Genomic DNA, 24,400 nt, shown 5'->3' with positions numbered 1-24,400 from the left:
TAGGAGTCAGACACGACTGAGCGACTTCACTTTCACTTTTCACTTTCATGCATTGGAGAAGGAAATGGCAACCCACTCCAGTGTTCTTGCCTAGAGAATTCCAGGGACAGGGGAGCTTGGTGGGCTGCCATCTGTGGGGTCGCACAGAGTCGGACACGACTGAAGCGACTTAGCAGCAGCAGCAGCAGCAGCAGTGGACAGTTGGCTACTACTGCTCACTACAGCTCTTACCACTGTTACAGCTGTTTTTCCAATCAGCTGTATTTGTATTATTGGTGGAAGAGTACCTCTCTGTGAGTGCACACTCTGAAACCATTAGGCAGAGAGGATTTGCCATTAGAAGTTACCAGAATAAAAAATGTATACTTAGGCAGGAAAGAACTAACAACTACTAAAAGTCTAATTAGCTAGTTACCTGGTTCAGAAGAGGTACAAAGATCTGGGAGAATAAGGTGTATATATATATTAGGTTAGCAGGCAAGAATTTAAGCCTAGAGAAGTCATTTAAAGATGAGAGGATTAGGCAGCTCCAGAAGTCAAAACAGTTAGGATCGAGGGTCCAAACTCTGGCAGACTGTCATAAAGCAGTGTGGATAACAATTATAGCAGATGGAGCCAAAGGGTATTGATTCCCACCTCCCCCTCTATAGATTCGCTCAATCACTGAGCCCCTAGGTGTTCATTAGACTCAGAAGGCCCTCAGGTGCCTGCAGGTCCCCTTTGCCCGGTGGAAATGATGACCTCTCAGGGGAGGAAGAATCTGGTTGGGTGGGGAACTGCTCTCCTGGGTCTTGTGACCCACAGCAAACCCGGGACTGGGTAATAAACTTCTAAGAAGCTTTCTGTTTGTGATGTACTGCACCCATACACTGAGTTCTCTGTAATGTCCTTTCCAATTTATGCACCCTTTATTATTTTAATGAATGGCTAAAAAAGTGAACCCAGTCCCAGGGTGAGGGTGGGGGACTGCTCACGAGTTGGCTGCATGCAGTGCTTTGGTAACTGTGTGCGTTTATTGCATTGTGTTTGCCGTGTGCTAGGATTTGTCTGGCATGAATATGAATGAGCTCGTACTTGGCCTTGCACAATGTCGCTGTTCCTTATGTAGACCCTGAAGGGAATGCCTCTTACCTGGCGTTAGCAGTGGCAAGGCTCCTCCAACGTGTGCTTCAAGCCCCACATGGCTAATTAGAAATGAAAAGCCTCTGCTTTTCAGAAGGCTCATCTTATGCCGGCATGACACATTTATTAATACTCCATGCCATAACTCGTTAAGAGCTGTTCTACCGCTGCTAATGGGCCTTGTACTCACACTCATTCAGTGGCTGTTGTTATAAACTGATATTTTCCCCTGGGCCATAAACCACAATTCAATATCAATTTCCCTTTTAACTCATTTACTTCACAAAGATCTAATTTAAGGCAGATTAGGTAAAATATTGGACTTCATGGGTACCAAGTGACCGTTGCTTAAGAAATATTCTCATAAGAATCCAAAGCTAGCTGTCCTTCGCTCTCCTCCTGGGGCTTTAAAGGATCTGGTGTTGGAGCACAGGATTTAACAAAGGGTGACTCCCCTTTTCTGGGTTCTTACCAGCAGTTTAACAATGATTCAGTTCAGTTCAGTTCAGTCGCTCAGTCATGTCCGACTCTTTGGGACCCCATGTACTGCAGCACACCAGGCCTCCCTGTCTATCAACTCCTGGAGTCCACTCAAACTCATGTCCATTGAGTCGGTGATGCCATCCAACCAGCTCATCCTCTGTCATCCCCTACTGAGATTTAAATCAACCATGCATATGACTTTAAAATGCTTTCGTGTATATATATATTTTAAATTCAGCCCATCACCAATCCTCCTCATTCATTCTCTTTTACATAGTCACTGTTCTGCCCAGAAAAGGTAATAAAAGTAGAGGATCTAGAGTGGGAAAAAGCATCCCATGGTACGATACTGCCATGGGACTGCCCCATGCTGCCCACTTCTCACATAAGTACAATTGTCAGGATAGTATTAAGCACTGTTGACCCCGGCCTTGACAGTTTCACTCAAAAGAGCAAAATAACTAACTCAGGAGAGTCCACCAAGATGGAATGTGAAGGAATGAATAGAATAGTAGGCTTTCTCCTCAAAACTATGGTTTGCCCTTTGTTTTGGGATGTGAAAATCGCTCAGTCATGTCTGACTCTTTGTGACCTCATGGACTATATATAGTCCCTGGAATTCTCCAGGCCAGAATAATGGAGTGGGTAGCCTTTCCCTTCTGCAGGGGATCTTCCCAACCCAGGGATAGAACCCAGGGATCTCCCGCATTGCAGGCGGATTCTTTATCAGCTAAGCCACAAGGGAAGCCCAGGAATACTGGAGTGGGTAGCCTATCCCTTCTCTGGGGGATCTTCCCGACCCAGGAATGGAACCAGGGTCTCCTGCATTGCAGGTGGATTATTTACCAACTGAGCTACTAGGGAAGCCCTTTTACAATATTGGATGTTCTCTATATTTTCTAAATCATAGGCATATAGATGTCAGAGCTGGAAAGGACCTGGGCACACCCATCAGGCAGCGCCCTCTCTTAAGTTAGAGCTGAGGAAAATGAGATCCAGAGAGCTGTAGGGGCTTCCCCAGGTCGTACTGCCAGGTAAAGACAGGTGAAGGACAACCTGTGTGTTTTAATACCTGAGAGGTGATGTGGCTCTTCTCAAGTCCTGGTGAGCACAGGTTCCTCTGCAGCTTGTTTATCAGAATCTCTGAGGTGGGACTTGTGAACCTGTGGGTTTGTTTGTTTGTTTAAGATGATCAGATTATTCTTAAGCAACCAGTCTGTCTTAAGTCAGAACTGGTATTCTTACAAAACAGGGATTTACCAGCTTTGACCCCTGGCCCAGATCAGCTCTGCCATTTGCTTTTGTATGGCCCATGAGTTAAGATGGGTTTTCACAGGACTTGCAGAGTGGTCCAGTGGTTAGGAGGTTAGGACTCTGCATTTCCACTGCAGGAGGCGCAGGTTCAATCCCTGGTTGGGGAACTAAGATCCCGCAAGAAGCATGGCACAGCCAAAAAATAACAGAGAAGGCTTTTCACATTTTTAAGTGATTGTGCTTAGTCTGTGCTTAGTCTCTCAGTGGTGTCCTACTCTTTGTGACCCCAGGGACTATAGCCTGTCAGGCTCCTCTGTCCACGGGGACTCTCCAGGCATGAATAATGGAGTGGGTTGCCATTCCCTTCTCCAGGGGATCTTCCTAACCCAGAGATCGAACCCAGGTCTCCCACATTGCAGGCAGATTCTTTACCATCTGAGCCACCAGGGAAGCCCTTTAAGTAATTGGGGAAAAGTAAAAAAAAAAAAAAAAATAACAATATTCTGTGACGTATGAAAATTCTAGGAAATTAAAATTCCCTTGCCTGTAAATAAAGTTTTATTGAGCATAGTCCCTCTTACTTGTTTACATATTGTCTGTGGTTACTTTTGCAACTGCAGTGGCAGCGTTGAGTTGCTGTACCAGGGACTGTGTGGTCCATAGAGCCTGTAGTATTTGCTCTCTGACCCTTTATAAAAAAGGTTTGCTGACCCCTGATATATATTATTCTCTCAGATAAGCACTCCAAGTCCCAGTGTAAGAGGAGATTCTTAAGCTTTGAGACCGTGTGTTGGCCCAAACACCATCTTGCCTTTTGCAAACGATGATATTTGAAAAACTGCATATAAGTTAAGCATGTGTAAATCTAATTATTTAACAATAAAGTATGCTTCATTGTAATACAGCTTGCTACTTTGAAGTATGGAGGATTCACCTTCATTTCTGGACATTTAGTGTAAACTAGAGGTTATTTCTCTTTGAGCCAAAAAAAGATCTCCTGTTTTTATACTTGATAGAGGATATAAATACTTAGAAAGGAGCGATGGTTAAACTATTCTATATGCAGTATTCAGTATCCAAATTAATTATGAAATTTCTACTTCACACATAAAATGTCCTTAAGGAAACCTTTATTCCTGTAAAACCGTCTTTTAAAAATTCACTGTAGAAATCCAGTTTTCCTCAGGAACATCAGCATCACCCTTGCCAACGCATCACTGTACTCATTTAGAATCCGAGCTCCCTCCTGGTTTTTCTTCAACCAAGGCCTGACAACGCGACTTTCCTAATGCCTTGCTTTTCTTTTCCCTCACCTCAGCCATGCAAGCATTTGTTCAGTCCTCGAGTAGCATTTATTGAGCACCTGTTCTGTGCTGCCGTGCAGGCTCTGATCCTGAGATAGGAAGATACCCTCCGCGGTTCCTCTAGACCTGTCTTTCCATCGTGGCCAGGCTAAAAGATGAGAAACTGGGGAGGTGCAGAGTTTGTTACTTTAAAAAACTCTGATGCTTATCTCCTTCTAAGGCAGGTAAGAGGTTTTATCCAGGCCCGGCCTGGTGGTTTTGGATCCTGGGACACGGGCCAGCACTTCTTTCGTCGTTGCTGAGGCTTTCATGCGGTGTACCTCAGGGGCTCAGGTTTCTCATCCACCAGAGACTCCGTCCCCTCACCAGGTTCATTCCCTGTGTTACTGTCACTGAACTACTTCTCCATCTGGCAAATAGAAGCTGCAGAGAGACTCTAAACCTGGCATCATATGTTGCTCCTTGCAGCCTAACCTTTGATAGGTGGTGTCCCTCTCCTGAGCTTTTGTGAAATGCACAGAGGATAATAATCCCTCCTTCACACATACTTCATGGAAATATTATGAGGTTGAATGAGGAGGTTATTTAAAAGGTTTGACATTTTCTTGGAGGGGGTTGCTATAGAAACGCAGAGGAATACAAGTACTTCAGAGAAGAGATTTCAGGAAAGTTCAGGGCTCTTTAGTTTTTATTTTTTTTGAATTATGAAGTATGATAACACATTTACAGGAGACTTGGAAAATACAGAACAAAGTTACATATAATTCCACTATATATTACGATTATTTTTTAAGTAGGTAAATTAAGATTTTAAGTTGGAGTTTCAATATCAAACTCTCAAAAATTAACAGAATGAATATACAGAGAAGTAGAAAGATATAGTAGACTTGAAAAGCACTGTGAACCAATTCAACATAATTAAGATTTATACAGTTTTCACTTAACAGGAAGATACAAATTCTATTCAAGCTCCCATAGACTGTAAACTAGGAGACACTGGAATATATTCAGGGACATAAAATAAGGTGCAAAAACTTCATGGTCTAAAGGTATTGAAATCATACAGAGACTGTTCTCTTATCATTGTAGATTATGTTAGAAATCAATATCAAAAGAAATTTGAAAATAACCCACATATTTTCAAGTGCAGTGTGACATTTACCAAGAGAGAGCTTCGACTTAGCCATCAAAAGTCTCAATAAAGTTAACTGAAAAAAACACAGAGTGATTGCAGAGAAGGAAGCAAATTTAAATTTCTCATTTAAATGAGAAATTAGTATCCAAATGAGAAATTAATATTAAAGATACTTTAAACAAAATCCCATGTATTTGGAAATTAAATGTCCATTTTTAAATGATGGTGTATCTAAGAAGCCATAATAAGGAAAATTAGGGGAAAAATTGTAATAGAATAAAAATGAAAAGAGAATTTACCAGAATTTGTTGTATGCTGCTGAAGCTGCTTAATGCAGTTAAACACGTGGAGTCTTCAATAGGTATGAAAACAAATAACAGACATTAGCATAAAATTTTGTGAAATTAGAACAAAATTTGTACTATTGTTAATAATGCTGTATCACTTGTTAATTTTGTGTGTGTATGTGTGTTTTACAACATAGTATTTATTTATATTCTCAGAATTGGATTAGAAGTTTCAAGCAGGGCTCTTTGTTCCTTTGAGAGGCCACAATATGGGAGAGCCAGAGCTCGGCCCTTGGCCTCTTTCAGCCTAACCCCAAGCCTCTTGCTTTTAGGATTGTTTTCCCTGCAGTTATCAACCCCCCCCCCCCCGCCCCCCGCCCCGCCCCCCACCACCGCCTGGGGCAGTGCCTTCTAGTACAGGAAGGATATGATCTCAGTGCAGTCTCTCCACTGGGGCCACTTCATCGAGTATTTCCAGAATGCATATGGCTCGACACCAGCACTGCTTTTCTATTGTGGAGAACATGGCGTGACTGCCAGGAACGGAAAGAAGAGAAGAGGAGAGGACAGGAACTTTAAAGAAATCTGCCAGCCACTGTGTATTGGGAGTACTTGGGTTGAGCATTATATTGAAACTGTGGGAGGAAGTGTGAAGTTGTTTCCTGCTCTCCAAGAGCTTGAAACCTAGTAGGGGTGGAGAGTGGAGGGGAGGGTACAAAAAGAACTTGGAGAATAAGGAAAGACACAAACTATGAGTGTAATAAGAGTTCAGGAAAGGGGGAGGGCAGAGTGATTGCAAATTTATCATAAAAATGTGGGACCTTGGGCTTCCCTGGTGGTCTAGTGATTAAGTATCTGCCTGCCAGTGCAAGGGATACGGCTGGATCCCTGGTCTGGGAAGATCCCACATGCAGCAGAGGGGTTAAGCCCGTGTGCCACAAGCACTGAGCCTGTGAGCGGCAGTTACTGAAGCCTGCGTGCTGTAGAGTCCATGCTCTGCAATGAGCAGTGAGAAGCCTGCACACCACAATGAAAAGTAGCCCCTACTCGCCACGACTGGAGAGCACCTGTGTGCAGCAAAGAAGACCCAGCGCAGCCAAAAATAAACAAACAAATCTTTTTTTTTTTTTTAAGTGGGACCTTGGTACCAAATTCAAAGTTAACACTGACCTCTGTGGGAAGGAAGGGGATGGAGTTGGAAAGGGCTGCGGAAAGAAACCTTAAGTATTAATAAAGTGTTATTTCCAAGGCTAACTGATGGATATAGAGATATTTGTGGTACCATTCTGTAGACTTTTTAATATGTCTTATGCCTCTCATATGGTTCATTTTTGTGGTGTTTTCATTGAGATACAGTTCACATGCTAGAAAATCCACCATTTTAACGTGTACAATTCTTTGGCTTTTTATTCACTAGTTTATGAAGCCATCATCACTTTCTAATTTCAGAACATTTTCATCACCTAAAGAGATCCACTGGCTTCCCTGGTGGCTCAGTGGTAAGAACCCACCTGCCAATGCAGGTGACATGAGTTTGATCCTGAGTCACAAGATCCCTTGGAGAAGGAAATGGCAACCCACTCCAGTATTCTTGCCTGGAGAATCTCATGGACAAGAGGAGCTGGTGGGCTATACAGTCCATAGGGTCACAACAAGTTGGACGTGACTTGTCTACTAAACAGCCACAACAAAGAGACCCATTGGCAAGGAGTTCCTAATCCCCTCTCCATCCAATCCTAGGCTGACCAGCTTTCTATCAGGATTTGCCTATTCTAGACATTCCATGTAAATGGAACCCTACAGTATGTGGCCTTTGGTGTTTGAACTCTTCTCAAGGTTTTTCAAGTTTCACTCATGTTGTAGCATGTATAAATACGTACCTTCTCTTCCTTTCTTTTTTTCTTGGCCCAGATGTCTTTATTTTTTCAAAAAGGTCCTTAAATCTTTCTGAAGTTCCAAACAGGTTAGGAAACACTTTTAGCTACTGCTATTCTTAATTCTATTATTTGGTTTGGAATAAAACTGATTTTTAAAAATTTATCCATAACACATTACTGGTCACTTTTCAGGTAATAATATACATTTGACCCTTGAACGACACAGGCATGAAGGGCCCAGTCGAAGATCCACCTGTAACTATAGGCAGCCCTCTGCATGCGTGGTGCCCTCACGCCTCGGTCCCATAGAGCTTGTGAGTCATTTGTATCTGCGCTTCTGCAGCGGCAGATTCCACTGACTGGATCATGTAGTACTGCAGGATTTCCTGTTGAAAAAAAATCCATGTGCAGGTGGACCTGCGCCATTCAAACCCATGTTGTTCAAGGGTCAACTGTATATATTTTTTATTGTGGTAAACTATATATAACACAAAATTTGCCGTGTTAACCTTTCTTAAGGGCACAATTCAATGGTATTAAATATATCCACCATGTTGTATAACCTTCACCACCATCCATTTCCACTTTTTCATCTCAAACAGAAACTTACACCCATTAAAAAATAACTCTCCATTCGTCCTGCCTAAAGCCCCTTATCGGAGAAGGCAATGGCACCCCACTCCAGTATTCTTGCCTGGAAAATCCCATGGATGGAGGAGGCTGGTAGGCTGCAGTCCATGGGGGTCACTAAGAGTCGGACACGACTGAGCGACTTCACTTTCACTTTTCACTTTCATGCATTGGAGAAGGAAATGGCAACCCACTCCAGGGTTCTTGCCTGGAGGATCCCAGGGACGGGGAGCCTGGTGGGCTGCCGTCTCTAGGGTCGCACAGAGTCAGACACGACTGAAGCGACTTAGAATAGCATAGCAAAGCCCCTATAAACTCTCTTCTACTTTCTGTCTCTATGTATTTGCTAATTCTAGGTACCTCATATAAGCGGAATCATATAATAGTTGTCCTTTTGTGTCTGGCTTATTTCACTTAGCCTGATGCCTTCTAGGTTCGTCCATGTTTAGCATATGTCAGAATTTCAGCCCTTTAAAGACTGGATACTACCCCATCATATGGATATATACCACATTTTGTTTACATTTTTTGTCAGTTGATGGGTTGTTTCCACTTTTGCAGTATTTTGATGCTTTTGTGAACATCCATGTATACATTTTTGTTTGAACCTGTTTTCAGTTCTCCTGGGTGTATAGCTAGGAGTGGAATTGCTAGGTCGTATGGTATCTCAGTGTTTAACTTTTGAGGAGCTGTCAGCTGTTTTCCAAAGTGGCTGAACCATTTTCCATTCCTACCAATAATATACGAGAGTTCCAGTTTCTTTATATTCTTGCCAACATTTGTTATTTTCTGTGTTCTTAAAAATTATTACCATTCTAATGGGTGTAAAGTGGTATCTCATTGTGGTTTTATTTGCATTTCTCTAATGACTAATAATATTGAGTGTCTTTTCATGTGGTTATTAGCTGTTTGCATATCTCCGTTGTAGAAATGTCTGTTCAGATCCTTGCCCATTTTTAACTTGGATTGTTTGTCTCTTTACTGAGTTGTAGGTATTTTTGTAATGTAGTCTGGCTGCAAAACCCTTATTAGATACACAATTTGCAAATATTTTCACCCATTCTTTGGGTTGTCTTTTCACTTTCTTAATAGTGTCATTTTTGGCACAGAAGTTTTCAATTTTGATGAAGTTCAATTTAATCTGTATTTTCCTTGGTTGCTTGTGCTTTCGGTGTCCTGTCTATGACACTGTTGCCTAATCCAAAGGTTAAAAGATTTGCACCTGTTTTCTTCACTGAGTTTTATAGTTTTAACCTTTACATTTAGGTTTTTTATCCATTTTGAGTTAATTTTCACATCAGGTGTGAGATAGAGGTTCAGATTCGTTCTTTTGCATCTGTTTGTCCCACCACCATTAATTGAAGACTGTTCTTTCCCCTTTGGATTGTCTTGGCATGCTTGTCAAAAATCAGTTGACTGTAGATGTGTGGGTTTATTTCTGGACTCTCAATTCTATCCTATTGTTGTGTTTGCTAGTCTTATGTTAGTTCCAGGTTTGATTATTATAGCTTTGTTGTAAGATTTAAAATGCAGAAGTGTGAGTCCTCAACTTTGTTCCTATTTTTCAAGATTGTAATTTGGTTCCCTTAAATTTCTATACAGATCTTAGGATCACCTTGCTAATTTCTGCCCAAAAAGGCAGTTGAAATTTTGAGAGATTGCACTGAACCATAGCAATATTAAGCCTTGCAGTCCATGAGCATCAGATGTCTTTCCATTTGTTTACTTTTTTCCCTGTTTCTTTTACTGATGTTTTATAGTTTTCAGTGTATAACTCTTATACTTCTGTTAAATTTATTCCTATGTGTTTTATTTTTTGGATGCTCTTATAAATGGCATTGTATTAATTTCATTTTCAGATTGTTTTCTGCTGGTGTATAGAAATGTAACTGATATTTATATGTTGCTTTTATGTCTTAGAACCTTGCTGAACTTGTTAATGAGCTCTGTTTATTGTTTATATCTTCCTTAGGGTTTTCCATATAAGAACTTATTTCATCTGCAATTAGAAATAGTTTTACTTGCTTAATTGCCTTGTCTAGAACATCTAGTACAATGTTGAATGAAAGTGATGAGAGTGGAATCCTTGTCTTATTCCTGGTCTTAAGGAGAAAGTTTTTAGTCTTTTAACATTAAATATGACGTTAGCTGTGGATTTTTCATAGATGCCCTTTATCAGGTTAAGGACATTCTGTTCTATTACTAGTTTGCTGTGTATTTTATTATGAAAGAATTTTGGATTTTGTCAAGTGCTTTTTATGCATCTTTTGTGATGATCATGCAGTAATTGTCCTTTATTTTATTAATATGTTGTATTACATTGATTGGCTTTCGTATGTTAAATTATCTTTGTATTTCTGGGATAAATCCCATTTGGTGGTATGTAATCCTTTTTCTATATGCTGCCAGATACTGTTTGCTGGTATTTTGTTGAGGTTTTTGTGTCTATATTCATAAGGGATATTAGTCCATAGGTTTCTTTTCTTTAAATGTCTCTGTCTGGTTTTGTATCAAGGCAATACTGGCCTTACAGAATGAGTTGGAAAGTGTGCCCTTTTCTCCTATTTTTTGGAAGAATTTATGAAGGACTGATATTAATTCTTTAAACGTTTGGTGGAACTCATCAGAGAAGCCATCTGGCCCTGGGTTTTTCTTTGTGGGGGTTCATTTTTTTTAATGCAGGGTGCAGAAGAGTATTTATAGTATAGTTGAGGGGAGGGTAAGGGAGGGAGAGAAGAGTCTTTTTTAAGGCTCTATCTGTGTGCTTATATTAATACAGAAAATTTTTGAAAAGATACATAAGAAAAGATGATACACAAGCAAAGGTTATCATTGAGTAATGAGATGGAACTTGTCTTCTGTTCCTTTTTTTATGATTATGAACGTGTACTACTTTAAATTAAAAAACAAAGTGAAAACAAAAGCCTACTTAAAAGGGCCGGCATTTGACCATGTGCCTTTTCACCTGCACGGTTGGATGCTAGGCCTGTGTGCTGGCCGCTGGCCTGTGTCCGCAGGACCTCAGTCTAGCAGACCTTGCATCTCCAGCTCCACAGTTTGCTGCTCGCCCTCTCTCTAAACCTCCAGCAACACTGAATTACATATCAATTCCCTGGAAACACCCCCAGTTCTGTGCTACTGTGTCTTTGTAATCCTATGCTGTTCCCTTTCCTTGCTAACCCTTCCCCCTTTATCTGCCCAATTAATCTCTCCTAATTGGCACTTATCCTTTAAAACCCCTTCCAAATGTTTAGTAACCTGCCTTTGTGAACACCTCCCAGTTCACTCCCCTCCCTTGAATTGCCCATCCAATGGGAAAGTAAAAATCTCTCTCTTCTGCTGCCTCTCATACATTACATATATTTTTGTTATTGAATTTTATGTTTATTATTACTAGTTCATGTATATGTCTTCCCTAAAAGTACAACTTTATTCAATCTCGTATCCAAGAAGCTTAGCACAATGCTTGGCACAAAGCAGATGCTCCAAAATATTTGAATTAAATTCATGCAACAGGAAGAGGCATCTGAGTAGGATGGGCAATGAGAGCCAAGGCCAAAGTTTGAATTACTATAACCTGTTCTGGTTTTGCACGACAGGAGGATTCATGCTAGGAATGTAGTTGAATTAATTTGGCAAGGCTGATAATGGAGGTTCTTAAAAGGTAAATAGACTAGACTCTGTAGGTAAATATCGACAAGGTGAATAACTCCTCTCACCTCCTTGAGTCTTTGTTCAAATCTCTCTCCTCAGTAGGCTTACCCTGATCACCTGAGAGGGAAGGATCGAGAGGTTGGGTTGGTAGATGCAAACTATTACATTTAGAATGGATGAACAACAAGGTCCTAATGTGTAGCACAGGGGACAGCACTGCATCTCCTGGGATAAACCGTAATGGAAAAGAATGTATATATGTATATAATTGAGTCACCTTGCTGGTACAGCAGAGATTGGCATAACACTTCAATTAAAAAACGAAACATTCACCCATCCTCTGACCCCTGCACTCTCGAGTTGCCTTTCGCTAATCTTCCTCCTTTTCCCACAGCACTTATCACATTTGATATAATTTACTTACTCATTAGGTTTTTTATTTATTGTCTGTCTCCCATCTTACAACATAAGCTCCTCTCACTAGGGTGGCCTTGTTCACCAATCCTTCCCAAGCACCTGGAACATTGCCTGGCACATCGTTGGCACTCAGTGATTATTTGTTGAGTGAATGAATCCTAAATTAATAAACTTCAGAATCTTGTCCAGAGCAGGCACAGATAGCTTAGGTATAGGTAACATGGCTTATTTCTGAAAGAAAAGTCTGATCTTTAAAACTGCCAAGATAGTGTCGTCTGTTTGTAATGTAATCTGGAGCAGTAGGGAGGTGAGGGAAAGTGGTTTCTCTTTCCTTAGTATATTGCCTAAAGGTTTCTTGCCTTAGACACCAAATTGGGAAGTAAAACATGGGTCCTTTTGAGTTAATTTCTTGCCTAGAAAAATGTTATTTCATGTGGTGATTAATTCCTGTGCTTTAATAATTTCTCTCTTTCTTTCTCCACAGACCTTTGTAGTATTAAACAGAGGGAAAACTCTCTTCAGATTTAGTGCCACGCCTGCCTTGTACATTTTAAGTCCTTTTAACCTGATAAGAAGAATAGCTATTAAAATTTTGATACATTCATATCCTTTTCTGCAAATGTGGAGTGAGTGCAGCCGTCCTGTGGTCCCTGGTATGTTTCTGAATGTCCACCACCTAATTGTATATTAACTATTTTATCAGTGGTGTAGCTGACTATTCCTCCAGTCAGAACTTCTGCTAAAGCCTTAGCTGAGCTTCAGCAGATTCTTTTTTCTTAGGATGATATCACGGGAATCTGGAATTTTGTGGGTATCATTAAGAGGGACAAGTTAAGATGGTAGCTTTGCTGCTGCTGCTAAGTTACTTTAGTCGTGTCCGACTCTGTGCAACCCCATAGACGGCAGCCTACCAGGCTCCCCCGTCCCTGGGATTCTCCAGGCAAGAACACTGGAGTGGGTTGCCATTTCCTTCTCCAATTCGTGGAAGTGAAGTCGCTCAGTCATGTCCGACTCTTCGCGACCCCATGGACTGCAGTCTACCAGGCTCCTCCGTCCATGGGATTTTCCAGGCAAGAGTACTGGAGTGGGGTGCCATCCGCCAAGATGGTAGCTTTACTGACGTCTTAATTTTTAGAGCACTCAGGCTTTAGTAATTTCATAACAAGTTATATTATTCAGCTTTTTTACATATTAAAGCCCAATTAGAATTTTTGAAATGCTACTATAAATAATTGAGCGAGTGTTTTAGAGATCTTCTTTGATTTCTTAACCACAAGTTTAGAAAGTAAGATAATCTCTCAGATTAAATGGCCTCTTTGGAGCACAGGTTTAGATCTAGATTGCAGGATTGATATGAATTTTTTATATATATTTTTTCTCCCCTTAAAAGAAAATGCCAATTTACTCCTGCAGCTTGACTTTGTATCTCATTAATATAGGAGAGCATATGACAGATGAAAAATTACGTGATGGGTTTAGCAACTTCACTTAGTAACTTTAAACCTTCATGGTTGGTATTTAATTGGACAGTACTTAGTCCCATGCTTCAGAGTTTTGTATCCTCCAAGTAGGATGAAGAAACCAGCAGTTGCTGCTTCATAAACAGGTTTGTTAAGCTTTTGTACCTTTTATTTTTGTTAAGAATTTAGCAGCCTGATCTGGAATTTGTGAGTTTTGCAAGCAACATAGTTCTGAAACCTAAAGGTTTATAAGAAAATAAATAATTCACAATGGACTCTTTCCTTTCTTGTTGGATCAGAGGATGATGTTTTTTTCTATTCTAACCAGAACATGTGATTATTCCCTGAAGAAAAATCCAGCTGTAGGAAGAAAAAAATCCAGCTGTAAGAAGTGTTCTTCCTTTTTAAAACTCCACTAATAGAATGAAGGTAGTGAATGTCACTAGCAAGAGAGAGTGAATTAGTAACAAATGAGATGTGACTTCTGTGCAGTTTTAAGTAACTCGTATTGATTAAAGCAGTTTAATTCTTCTCAGTAGACAAGAACATGGAGAAGGAAATGGCAACCCACTCCAGTGGGTTGCCTGGAAAATCCCATGGACAGAGGAGCCTGGCGGGCTACAGTCCATGGGGTCGCAAGAGTCAGACACAACTTAATGACTAAGCCAGACAAGAACAAGAAGGGCTGAGCGAGATCTTGGATAGAAATGAAATGGCAGCAAAATGATTTGCTACGCATAAACATTCCTGGACACTCTCAGAAAGATCAGATGGATTTGCCTTGTTACCTAATTCTTAGGAGTACGGTGGTACAGATGTCCTTAAAATCCTTACTCAGTCCTTACCACAACTGGTTTCTCAAATTTGACAGATTCAGCAGACATTAACTGTTGCCTTGCCCTGCAAGGACACAGCCCTTTGAAGGGCTATGGAAAAAAAGTAAAGTGTTAAATACATGAACATTTCCAATAATTGGTAATACAAGATAATTAACAATAAATGACTTCTCAATAACATAGATAAGATTTAATTTGTTTTTCTCATCTGATGACTTTGGCATCTGACAGACTGCAAGATTTCTGGTTATTGGGCAGAAAGGTGTTTAGAGGCATAAATGGTAAGAAGGAAAAATGTTTATCCAAAAGGAGAACGGTGACAACCCTTTTGAAAAAAAGAGCGGCCACCCTGCCATGTCCACTCACATTCTCTGGCCGGGTGTGGATACATATGGTGGCGCTCATATGGTTCATGGTGGTGGCCACAGTTTTCATTATCACCTTGCCTTTTCCTCCTCTGTGCTTTGTCTCCTTTCAGGTTACTGATTTTAATTATCATGATACTTAATGTGAAATGTATTTGCTTCCTGAGGATAAAAGCAGGCCAGAGTTTGTGTATTCTCCCTTGACTCTTTTCTACAGTATTTAGCATGATCATTATGTGCACTATTTTGACCAACTGTGTATTCATGACTTTTAGTAACCCTCCTGACTGGTCGAAGAATGTGGAGTAAGTAGCTCATGTATTTATTTTTCTGCTCACTTGTTTTAAATATTTCTAGTTACTGCATCTTGCACTGCACAGCTTATCCACCAAGGAAGAAAATCATTTGCCCACTTTTCATGTGACAGAGATGGATGAGGATACATGTGGAATTTAGGAAATATCCTTAGACATCAACTCTGGAAATTATTATTTCTAGGTTATTACCCATTTTTTATTTCACTGAGTGGGTGAGAATACATCTGCAATTTAGGAAATAAGTATCCTTAGAAATCAACTCTGGAAATTATTGTTTCTGGAGTATTGCCCACGTTTTATTTCATGAGTGAGGATACATGTGAAATTGAAGAAATATCCTTAGAAATCAACTCTAGAAAGAGAAAGGCTGCCGTGGAAGTGACGACTCACCACCTCTGCCCTTTGCTGTGGTAGCCTGTGTTAGCCAAAGCTTTGACCGGCCCATCACCATCTTCTACCCTCAATTCCTGATGATACTGCCTTTTTCTCCAGCTTTAGCTTTCCTTTTCTTGTTGACTTGTTTCAAGTGAAAATGAGCTCTGGGGCCTCCTGCTGGGTGGCCGTACAGATCTATTCCTTTGTGATGCCCTTCAGGACCCAGTGCCACATTCCAACTTTCTTGGTTTGTGCATTTCAGTCATTTTCATAAGATGCATCCCTTTCTCTTCCTCACTGCCTTTCTGCTGCATCAGTTGTGTCCTTCCTGTTTTGTCTCTGTAAGTGAGGCTGCATGTCTGCAAGTGTTCTCTTAGAAGGTTCATTTAAAGTTCCTTTCTGTTAAGAAATTGCCTCAAGCTATCCATTTCTTCAACAGGTACACGTTCACAGGGATTTATACATTTGAATCACTAGTGAAAATCATTGCAAGAGGTTTCTGCATAGATGGCTTTACCTTTTTACGGGATCCATGGAACTGGTTGGATTTCAGTGTCATCATGATGGCGTAAGTTCTCTGCTTACTTTATTGGTGTTCGGGGTGTGTGTGGTTGTACTCTTGGGTGTGTCTGTTTGACAGTGTAAGTGTGAGTTTATGGGCTTAGTTGTGTGAGGAATTAAAGGATAACCATGTAAAGTGGTATGGACATATGTCTGATTCTTTCTTATGAAGGCCTCTGGGGGTTCAGGCAGTGGCAGTGTGTGCATATGGGAGAGGATGAGCAGATGGGAGCAAAAGTAGGAAGTGATTTTCTATTGCAACTCCCTTATATTTTGTTTCCCCCTATAACATTGACCAGGGTACACACAGTTACCACTAGGAGGCCTTGGTGAAGACTTCCTATTTTTTAGGTGTAAACCTTAGGCTGGAACTCAGTTTCCTAGGTATATTATGTTACATGTAATTTCTTGAGGCTGTCCAGATGTTGCAGAATTCAGAGCACGTTTTGGAGTCAAAACATAAGCCAAGTATCCAATCTGCTCACTTCCTAAAGAATTGCTGACCAGAGCTTCAAACTATTATTACTTGGGAGCAGTGTAACCCCACACTGGCATGCTAGCCGCTCTATGTAATTAGTGTTGTTTTAACAACGAAAATGTATCTCTTCAGGAAACTTAGATGGTGATAGAAAAGGTGTAGCAGACTTTATTTGTATTTTCATGTTGGGGAAAGTGTTTCGTGGGTTGGTAGGGGGTAAAGGTGTAGTGTAGATTGTGTGTGTGTTTGTGTGTGTGCACACAGCAGATATGTAAGAGATTGAGTGCATTTGTGTATGTTTGGGTCTGAGCATCTGATACAAAGATGTATTTCAACTATAAAGTCTGAATGAATGATATACACTGAACATTTGAAACTGGAACTTTGACTTTCTGTTATATTAAGAAAATTTCTAGCTTTCCAGAGTTATGAATACACACTGGTGTTCATTTAAAATGTAAGTGTCCTCGCTAGGCACGGAGCTGGTGATTAAATGAACACTTAACAGAATATTGGCTCTGATCCCATGATCTGGTTTTTCCTGTATGTCACAAGCTAAAACTTCATATGTAGGCATGACTGCAGTGATACGCAGACAGCTCTTGGATAAGTCATATATGCAGACATGTAGGCATTTTTTCCATTGTCAGCGAGGAAGTTATTTTAATGTAGATTTGTTTACATGGGGCTCCTGCTGCAGAAATCTGTCTCCTTTTCCTAAGAAATTGTTCACAAAACTTGGAGACATAAGCCTTTGAATACCTCCTGGCCTTCTTTTTAACTGGAAAAAGAGAATGGACTAAGAGTAGTCATTCTGATTGGGATCTGCACATCATGATGCTGCGTGAGAAAGCCCCAGGAGCCTTCTGGTGGTATCGCTTCTTTCAAATACACTTTGGATTTCTCCTTGCCCAACTGAAAAAAATAAAATGTGTTCCTTAAATGCTTGTATTTGAAACTTTTCTTTTTCAAGGAAAAAAATGAAATCATATCTTACCTATAAGACCCTTTCTTACCCCTATTCTCAAACCCTCGCCCAGTGGTACCATTACAAGTTAACTTTGGTTTGATTCTGCAGGTATATAACAGAGTTTGTAAACCTAGGCAATGTTTCAGCTCTACGCACTTTCAGGGTTCTGAGGGCTTTGAAAACTATTTCGGTAATCCCAGGTAAGATGGCCCGGGGTTGGTGTTAGGTGTTGGGTTAGGGCCCTGACGTGACGTATTGTACTTTTTGTTTTGTTGTGGTTTCGTTTTTTTCCTTTGGTGTTTGTGTTTGTGTCCGTGTTTGTCATTTGTGTCTGTGCGTGACCTCCCTTACTACAGATATGTGACAGAGTTTGTGGACCTGGGCAATGTCTCAGCGCTGAGAACATTCAGGGTTCTCCGAGCTTTGAAAACTATCTCTGTAATTCCAGGTGAGAAAATTTAAACACCAGACTGACTTTGCCTCATCTCCTCTTATGTCCTCCATTTGCTCTGTCCACCACATCCTGAAGCAGCGTCAGCACAGCTGAGATGGCCTTGCATTTCGCATGTTTTTCCCAGGAGATGTTCTCTGGAATGGCTCTTTGGTCCTTAAGCCAAAGTTGCTCTGACAGTGCTTGCAAGGCATGCAACCCCCATTCCATCCATGCTCTGAAAAAGCACGTGCTTAAGAGTCACTTGGATCTTAAGATACCTGAAAAAATTGTCACGGAGCTAGCTGTCTGTTTGAATATGAATCATTTGCTTCCTAGCCTCGTGGAATTACAGTAATTTTAACATTCGCCATCATTCCATTGCTTGTGATTTCTAGGCTTCCTGTCGCATGGTTTGCTGATGGGATGTTATTCGAAGAATTGCACTTCTACTGTTACTGTGTTAATGGAATTATTTAATCACAGAAGAGCCCTTACCCCATTGACTAGTCCAGTGTTCCAGACAAATTTAAGAGGCTTGGTGTTAGTGACCTGAACTTTAATAATCACTGTATATCACATACTGTTGCTGTCTAATTCACTAGAATAAGAACCAGTAGATATCTATGACATATATATTCGGAGACCATTCTCAGACATAAATCCCAATGAAAGCTTATGTGGGTGCCATTAAAAAAAAAAGTTAAAGGTAAGATAAGATACATCTAAGCACATGGGCAAACAGAAAAGTACAGAAACTTTACAAGGAAAAAAAAACGTAATCAGGGGCTAGTTGAGAGGTAGTTGATTGACAGTCTTTACATTTTTTGCCACTTTTTCTTGATTCTGATTGAGAATGGTTCTTAACCTTTTGAAGGTTTTGTATCCTTTTGAGAACCAGGTGAAATTTCACAGGCACCACCTTCCCAGCAAAGCCCATCGATGGCCCCCCGAGGTTGAGATCTATTAATTTAATTCAAATCCTTGCTGCCCGGTAATAACTATTTTTCGGAAGACCAGTCTTGAAATCTGGAAGGAAAGATATTTTAGTTAGTAGACTAACTAACATGGCAGAAACATGGCAGAAGTCTAGACTGTGTTGTCGCTGGTTGGACTTTGGTTGCATTCAGGAGTTTTTAGGGAAGGAAGACTCCCAAGAGGCCAGGCTTTCCACTGCAGTTTTGTGGAAACAGGAACATGAAGGACAGAGGCATCCTATTCCAGGCATCGCATGGCTCTTCTTGTGGCTGCACCAAAAATACTCCTCTTTTCTCCTTTTCAACGTTATCTAGGTATCACATGCAGAGAGAGGGAAGTACAGAGGTAGAATTCTGCTTACTTGAGAACCTCAGGGCGGTAAACCTCAGTTTCTGCATTTACAAACTTGGGCCATGAAGTGGGCCCATAAATTATGGCCCTATTGAGAATGAATGACTTTATTTTTAGCAGTGGTAGCTTACTTCTTGTCAACCAGAGGCTAGAGGTCAGTGGAGTATATTCTTTTTTTTTTTAAGATTTTTTTTTTCATATGAGCCATCTTCAAGGTCTTTATTGTGTTTGTTACCATATTGCCTCTGTTTTATGGGTTGATTTTTTTTTGGCAGCCAGGCATGTAGGATCTTAGCTCCTCGACCAGGGATCGAACTCACACCCCACATACAGGAAGGCAAAGGCCCAACCACTGGATCATCAGGGAAGTCCCCTAGAGTATATTCTTATTGGCAAAAAACTATAACTGTGACTTATCAAAGTTTAGTTCTTAGCCATTTTATTAATAAATCCATTTGACAGAAAATCCAGCTCATTCTCTAGGTACCTTTCTGAAGCTTGTTGATGGCAGCCTACCCCTTAAGCAGGCCTTGTCTTTTTTTTTTTCTTTTTGTAAGACATCGATACCACCAAGTCTTTACTGTCATTTTTCCTTTGGTCTCTTTCCTCCTCTGGCCTCTTTTAAATATGATGCCGTGTTTTCTGCTCACTTCCCCCAGTGTACTCCGCAAGGCATCTGTCCCTTTATGTTCTTGTGATCTCAAAACTTCTCTTCCAGAACTAAATTGGAAAGCTCTGCTCTCCTCACTAACTAGGGCAGCAGATGCTATCTCTGCTCCAGCTCTTAGCCTCTGTCTCTGTCTCTGCTGTATGATTAACTTCTGACCACAGCATTTCTGCAAGATAGCTCTGACTGATGTCACGTTATTTATCCTTAATGTTCTAGTTTTATAGGTATATATTAATGTCTAGTTTTACATTCTGTATTATAAATATATATCTATAAACACAGTGCCTGGCCTGTAAGAGCCCTCTATAAATGATTTTAGCAGTAGCAATTATAAAGAAGAAACCTAAACCCAAGGAAAGTTTGTGTGAAGATTTAGACACCAACTTCACAGTTTAAAATAAATTATTGGATTCCTATTTCTAGAAGCACCTCCTAGTTGAGCTGGCTTTGGGAGATTTTTGACAATAACTTTAAGGGATAATAAAGTCAAAGATATGGTCAGTTCTTAAAGTGTGACTTTTTATCCCAAGTTCTTTTGCTCTTGATTCTACTTGCGGAGAGCTGTTGCCCTGTGCCTACCTGCCTGTTACCCAGGTCTCCTTCCGTGGTGGGAATACCAGTCTGAGTCAGTGGACCTGAGCCACGTCTTGATTGGAAATCTGAGTCATTTTGACTCCGCTGTCACAGAGCGGGGCCATAGCCCCCTCTGAATAAAAGCCATTGCTTTGCGTACCAGGTTTTCTCATAGGCCACTTCAGTGGAATTGTTACTTTCTTTGCCTTCTCCTGCGCCCACTTTGACTATAAGCTTTTGCCAAAGCTGCCAAAAACAGAAGGGAGACCTACCACAGAACTGACAAGGGACTTGTAAGATCTCACGGAGTTCTCAACTCCCTTTTGAGAGTTTTTCCTTTCCTAGAGCACTTGTCCTGCTCACCTGGGCTGATGTTGTCCTCCCTTTTAGCATCTTTGGTAGATAGTCTGGATGTGTCAGAGCAGCCAGGACTTCCTGAAGATTGGAGAGTACAGTGTATCAGTTAGCTCCAGCCTTTTATACAGGATGCTTCAATTTAGACCCTTCTTGTGGGCTTCCCTGGTGGCTCAGAGGTTAAAGCGTCTGCCTGCAATGCAGGAGACCTAAGTTCGATCCCTGGGTTGGGAAGATCCCCTGGAGAAGGAAATGGCAACCCACTCTAGTATTCTTGCCTGGAGAATCCCATGGACGGAGGAGCCTGGTGGGCTACAGTCCACAGGGTTGCAGAGAGTCAGACATGACTGAGCGACTTCACTTTCACTTTCGCTTTTGTGGCTTAGAAAAGAGTGAACTCATATTCTGATCCTCTTTATTTGCTAACTCAAGACTTGGATACCTATCATTCACAATGTCCCTTTGCTTTGACTCGACTTGAAGAACAGTGCCGCGCGAACTGTGCTAAAGGGATCAATTACAGGAAAAGACCCTGTAAAAATGTGTTTCGGTCTGGAACTTGCCAGATTCAACTTGACATTGAAGTACTCTGTATAGAAAGTTGTATGTCTTAAAACTTTGTTTTTACTTTGTATGTATCTGGGTACAAAAAGGAACTTCTGAGTGACTGTCAGAAGTTTCATCCTCTGTGTGCTTTGGCCACGTGCCACAGGACTGACATGCCCCCAAGATAGGGTAGACATCTTAAAGCAGGTGTCTCAGAGTTTCCTTAGAGAGTAGCACTTACTGGTATAAATAAAACTGATTGGGAGGGCCTTGCTGTTGGTCCATTTTCATTTCCATCATCATTGAAACGGCCTCTGAAAGCACTCCGTTCGCCATTTGGCTCTCTTTAGAGCTGTAATTTCTTGATTATTTTTCTCTTGGGTTTGATATTTCTCTTCTTTCATTTCTGTTATCTTCTCTGTCTCTTTACCTGTGGCATCAGATACAAAGCAGGGAAAATGAGAGGTCCTTCTCCCTCTCAGCCTAGTATTTACAAAGAAAGCATTTTTTTAAAATGTCCCCATTATGAATGTAGCAATTTCTACTGCATAGTAAAGGGGGATAGAATGCATTTTAAGACTGTATTCAGACTCATCGTTTCTTTTAAAATACTCTGGTTATTAATCCAGTAGCTTTTGTATTTCTCCTTTTTCCACATTGTTCCTCCAGGTAGACAGCTGAAGTGTACCACCATGGTCCTGAGTGGATCGTGGGATCTCCCTGCCCCACCACTGGGAGCTAGTTTCATTGTGGTCAGACTTTGTGATACGAATCTATCTGGTCTTGAGTAAAGAAATCAAGGGCCCCCAAGTCTCTCGCACGTTACTCTTGATCTTATGAACTTCTAATAGCTATCATTGCGAGGACTGAATCTGCAGCAGAGAAGGTGACTGGGTGCCACTGTACCCCAGGACTTGCCTGGACGAGCCAGACTGTGGGACTGAGGAGCCATTCCTTCACTATTGTGAGGGCTGCGTGTTAACGGCTGTTGAGGCCTGTTCCGATGTTCATTTTGTAGCAGGAATAGCTCGTGTGGCTTCAAACCCGTTTCTCAACCTGAGTCACAAACCAGGAAAGATAAATTGACTATTTATAATCTGGCATCAGCCTGGTGGAAAATCTTGTTCCCAGTATGCACAGCTGATTTCTCTGGATTCAGCACGTAAGTGGGCTTTGTTCATTTATTCAAAGGATCGCTGGGCATCAGGAAATGAGACAGGAGGTTCAGAGGTGCCTTTGGACATAAAATTCTGTGGGAGCAGCTTCACTTGCTTCTCAGAGTTCTTTAAGTGTCCCACTTCCTGTCTGGTAGCTGACCTTTCTGTACATTAGGTCCAGCTGCCTTTCCTTGTTCTGTAGTAAATATATTAACTGCTTCTGCTCAGACACATCCCAGTGCTAGTTAATGTTAGCCTTTTCCAAGAGTTCTCACTGTCCAACTTGCCCCCACGTGGCTTCTGTTGCACACTCTGTTGTGTAGGAGTCATATGAAGGAGCATTCTGCTCTGTTTTGGATAGTCGGTTTTCTTGCTTGTTCTGGTATGTGGTATTGTGAACCAGCAGAGGAAGTAGACAGCTTATCCCTACAGCCAGAGCAGTGGTATTCTCCAGTCCTGCATGCATTGGGTCAAGAATTCTGCCAGCAATTTCTTACTTTTTTTGGCCTGTGTTGCTGGTTGCAGGGGGAGCACTTTTGCTTGGCTGCATTAACTAGTATGTGGCAGCCACTGCTAGCCAGACTATGAAGGTTAAGCTTAAGAAAAGCACTGAGGGCGTCATCTCCTTAAATTGGCATTGATGTCTGCAGATATGGTCGTTTGCAATTATCAACTCCTATGGAAGGAAGAAGAGTCTTGGCTGATGCCTGAGTGAATGCAGTGACTGTTTGCATTGAATGTTGCTGAGTCACTGTGTGCTTACCTTTACCACAGACATCAAGCTAATCACCTTTCTTCTTCCTCTGCCTCCCTCTGATTTTCTCCTAACAATCTGGATGAGAATCTTAGAGAGTAAACTTTTTGGATGGCCATTCTGTTATTTAGTGATCAGTTTTGTTTAAGATTTGTTCCTTTGTAGCCCTATGAATACCATTTCCAACTTAAGCTTCTATTTTAAACTTCTTGAAAGCTGAAAGAACTTCACCAAGTTGTTGATCAGACCTCAAAGCAGAACATGAAAAATATTTTTTACCCCTCTGGACTCATGTTTATGGATTTCGTCAGCAGTGGCCTCTGGTTTATGGAGAACAGATGTTGAACCAGCTGATTGTGAGTGTTCAGGTCCATCCCCAGAAAAACGAGGAGTTCCATGCAGGGTTGGTGTCTTAGTTGAACATCTCTGGTTGCAAGTAGAAAGATACAAACATCCTTCAAGGACATTGAAGGCTGGAATGTTTTGGGGCTTCTGGAAGCCAGTGAAACCAGAACACAGAGCCAGCAAGCCCCAGACACCAAGGGCTACTTTGTCTTCATATTTCTCTTCTCCTTGCATCTGTTTCCTTTTTCTGTGTCTAGGCATACTGCCTTTCCTTCTTAGACATATCCTAATATAACGATAGAATATGGCTACGACCTAGCTCCCACATTTATTTATTATCATTCCCACCACTTGAAAGGCTACTGGACTCTCTCTTTCAGTTCCGTTCAGTTCAGTCTCTCAGTCGTGTCTGACAGTTTGCAACCCCATGAATCGCAGCATGCCAGGCCTCCCTGTCCATCACCAACTCCCGGAGTTCACTCAAACTCACGTCCATCGAGTCGGTGATGCCATCCAGCCATCTCATCCTCTGTCGTCCCCTTCTTCTCCTGCCCTCAGTCTTTCCCAGCATCAGGGTCTTTTCCAATGAGTCAGCTCTTGGCCAAAGTATTGGAGTTTCAGCTTTAGCATCAGTCCTTCCAATGAACACCCAGGACTGATCTCCTTTAGGATGGACTGCTTGGATCTCCTTGCAGTCCAAGGGACTCTCAAGAGTCT

At 41.3% G+C, this 24,400-nt stretch overlaps 1 protein-coding gene across 4 annotated transcripts in view; it reads left to right on the top strand.

Annotated features, from left to right (window-relative positions):
* SCN8A (sodium voltage-gated channel alpha subunit 8) overlaps positions 1-24,400 on the top strand; it is a 198,001-nt gene that overhangs the window by 89,316 nt on the left and 84,285 nt on the right. The window contains exons 3-6 of one of the 4 annotated variants that reach the window (XM_059886569.1): positions 12,648-12,766; positions 15,040-15,129; positions 15,956-16,084; positions 17,882-17,973. In XM_059886569.1, the coding sequence (XP_059742552.1) occupies positions 12,648-12,766; positions 15,040-15,129; positions 15,956-16,084; positions 17,882-17,973 (430 nt within the window). Of the gene's footprint in view, positions 1-12,647; positions 12,767-14,946; positions 15,130-15,955; positions 16,085-17,633; positions 17,726-17,881; positions 17,974-24,400 lie in introns of those variants that run through there. The other 3 variants (NM_001193102.1, XM_024991947.2, XM_059886568.1) reach the window with 3 other exon arrangements.

This window comes from Bos taurus, chromosome 5 (assembly GCF_002263795.3).
Source record: "Bos taurus isolate L1 Dominette 01449 registration number 42190680 breed Hereford chromosome 5, ARS-UCD2.0, whole genome shotgun sequence".
Taxonomy (NCBI): Eukaryota; Metazoa; Chordata; class Mammalia; order Artiodactyla; family Bovidae; genus Bos; species Bos taurus.
The sequence above is the reverse complement of the archived record's forward strand: the minus strand, read 5'-3'. Positions and strand labels throughout refer to the sequence as shown.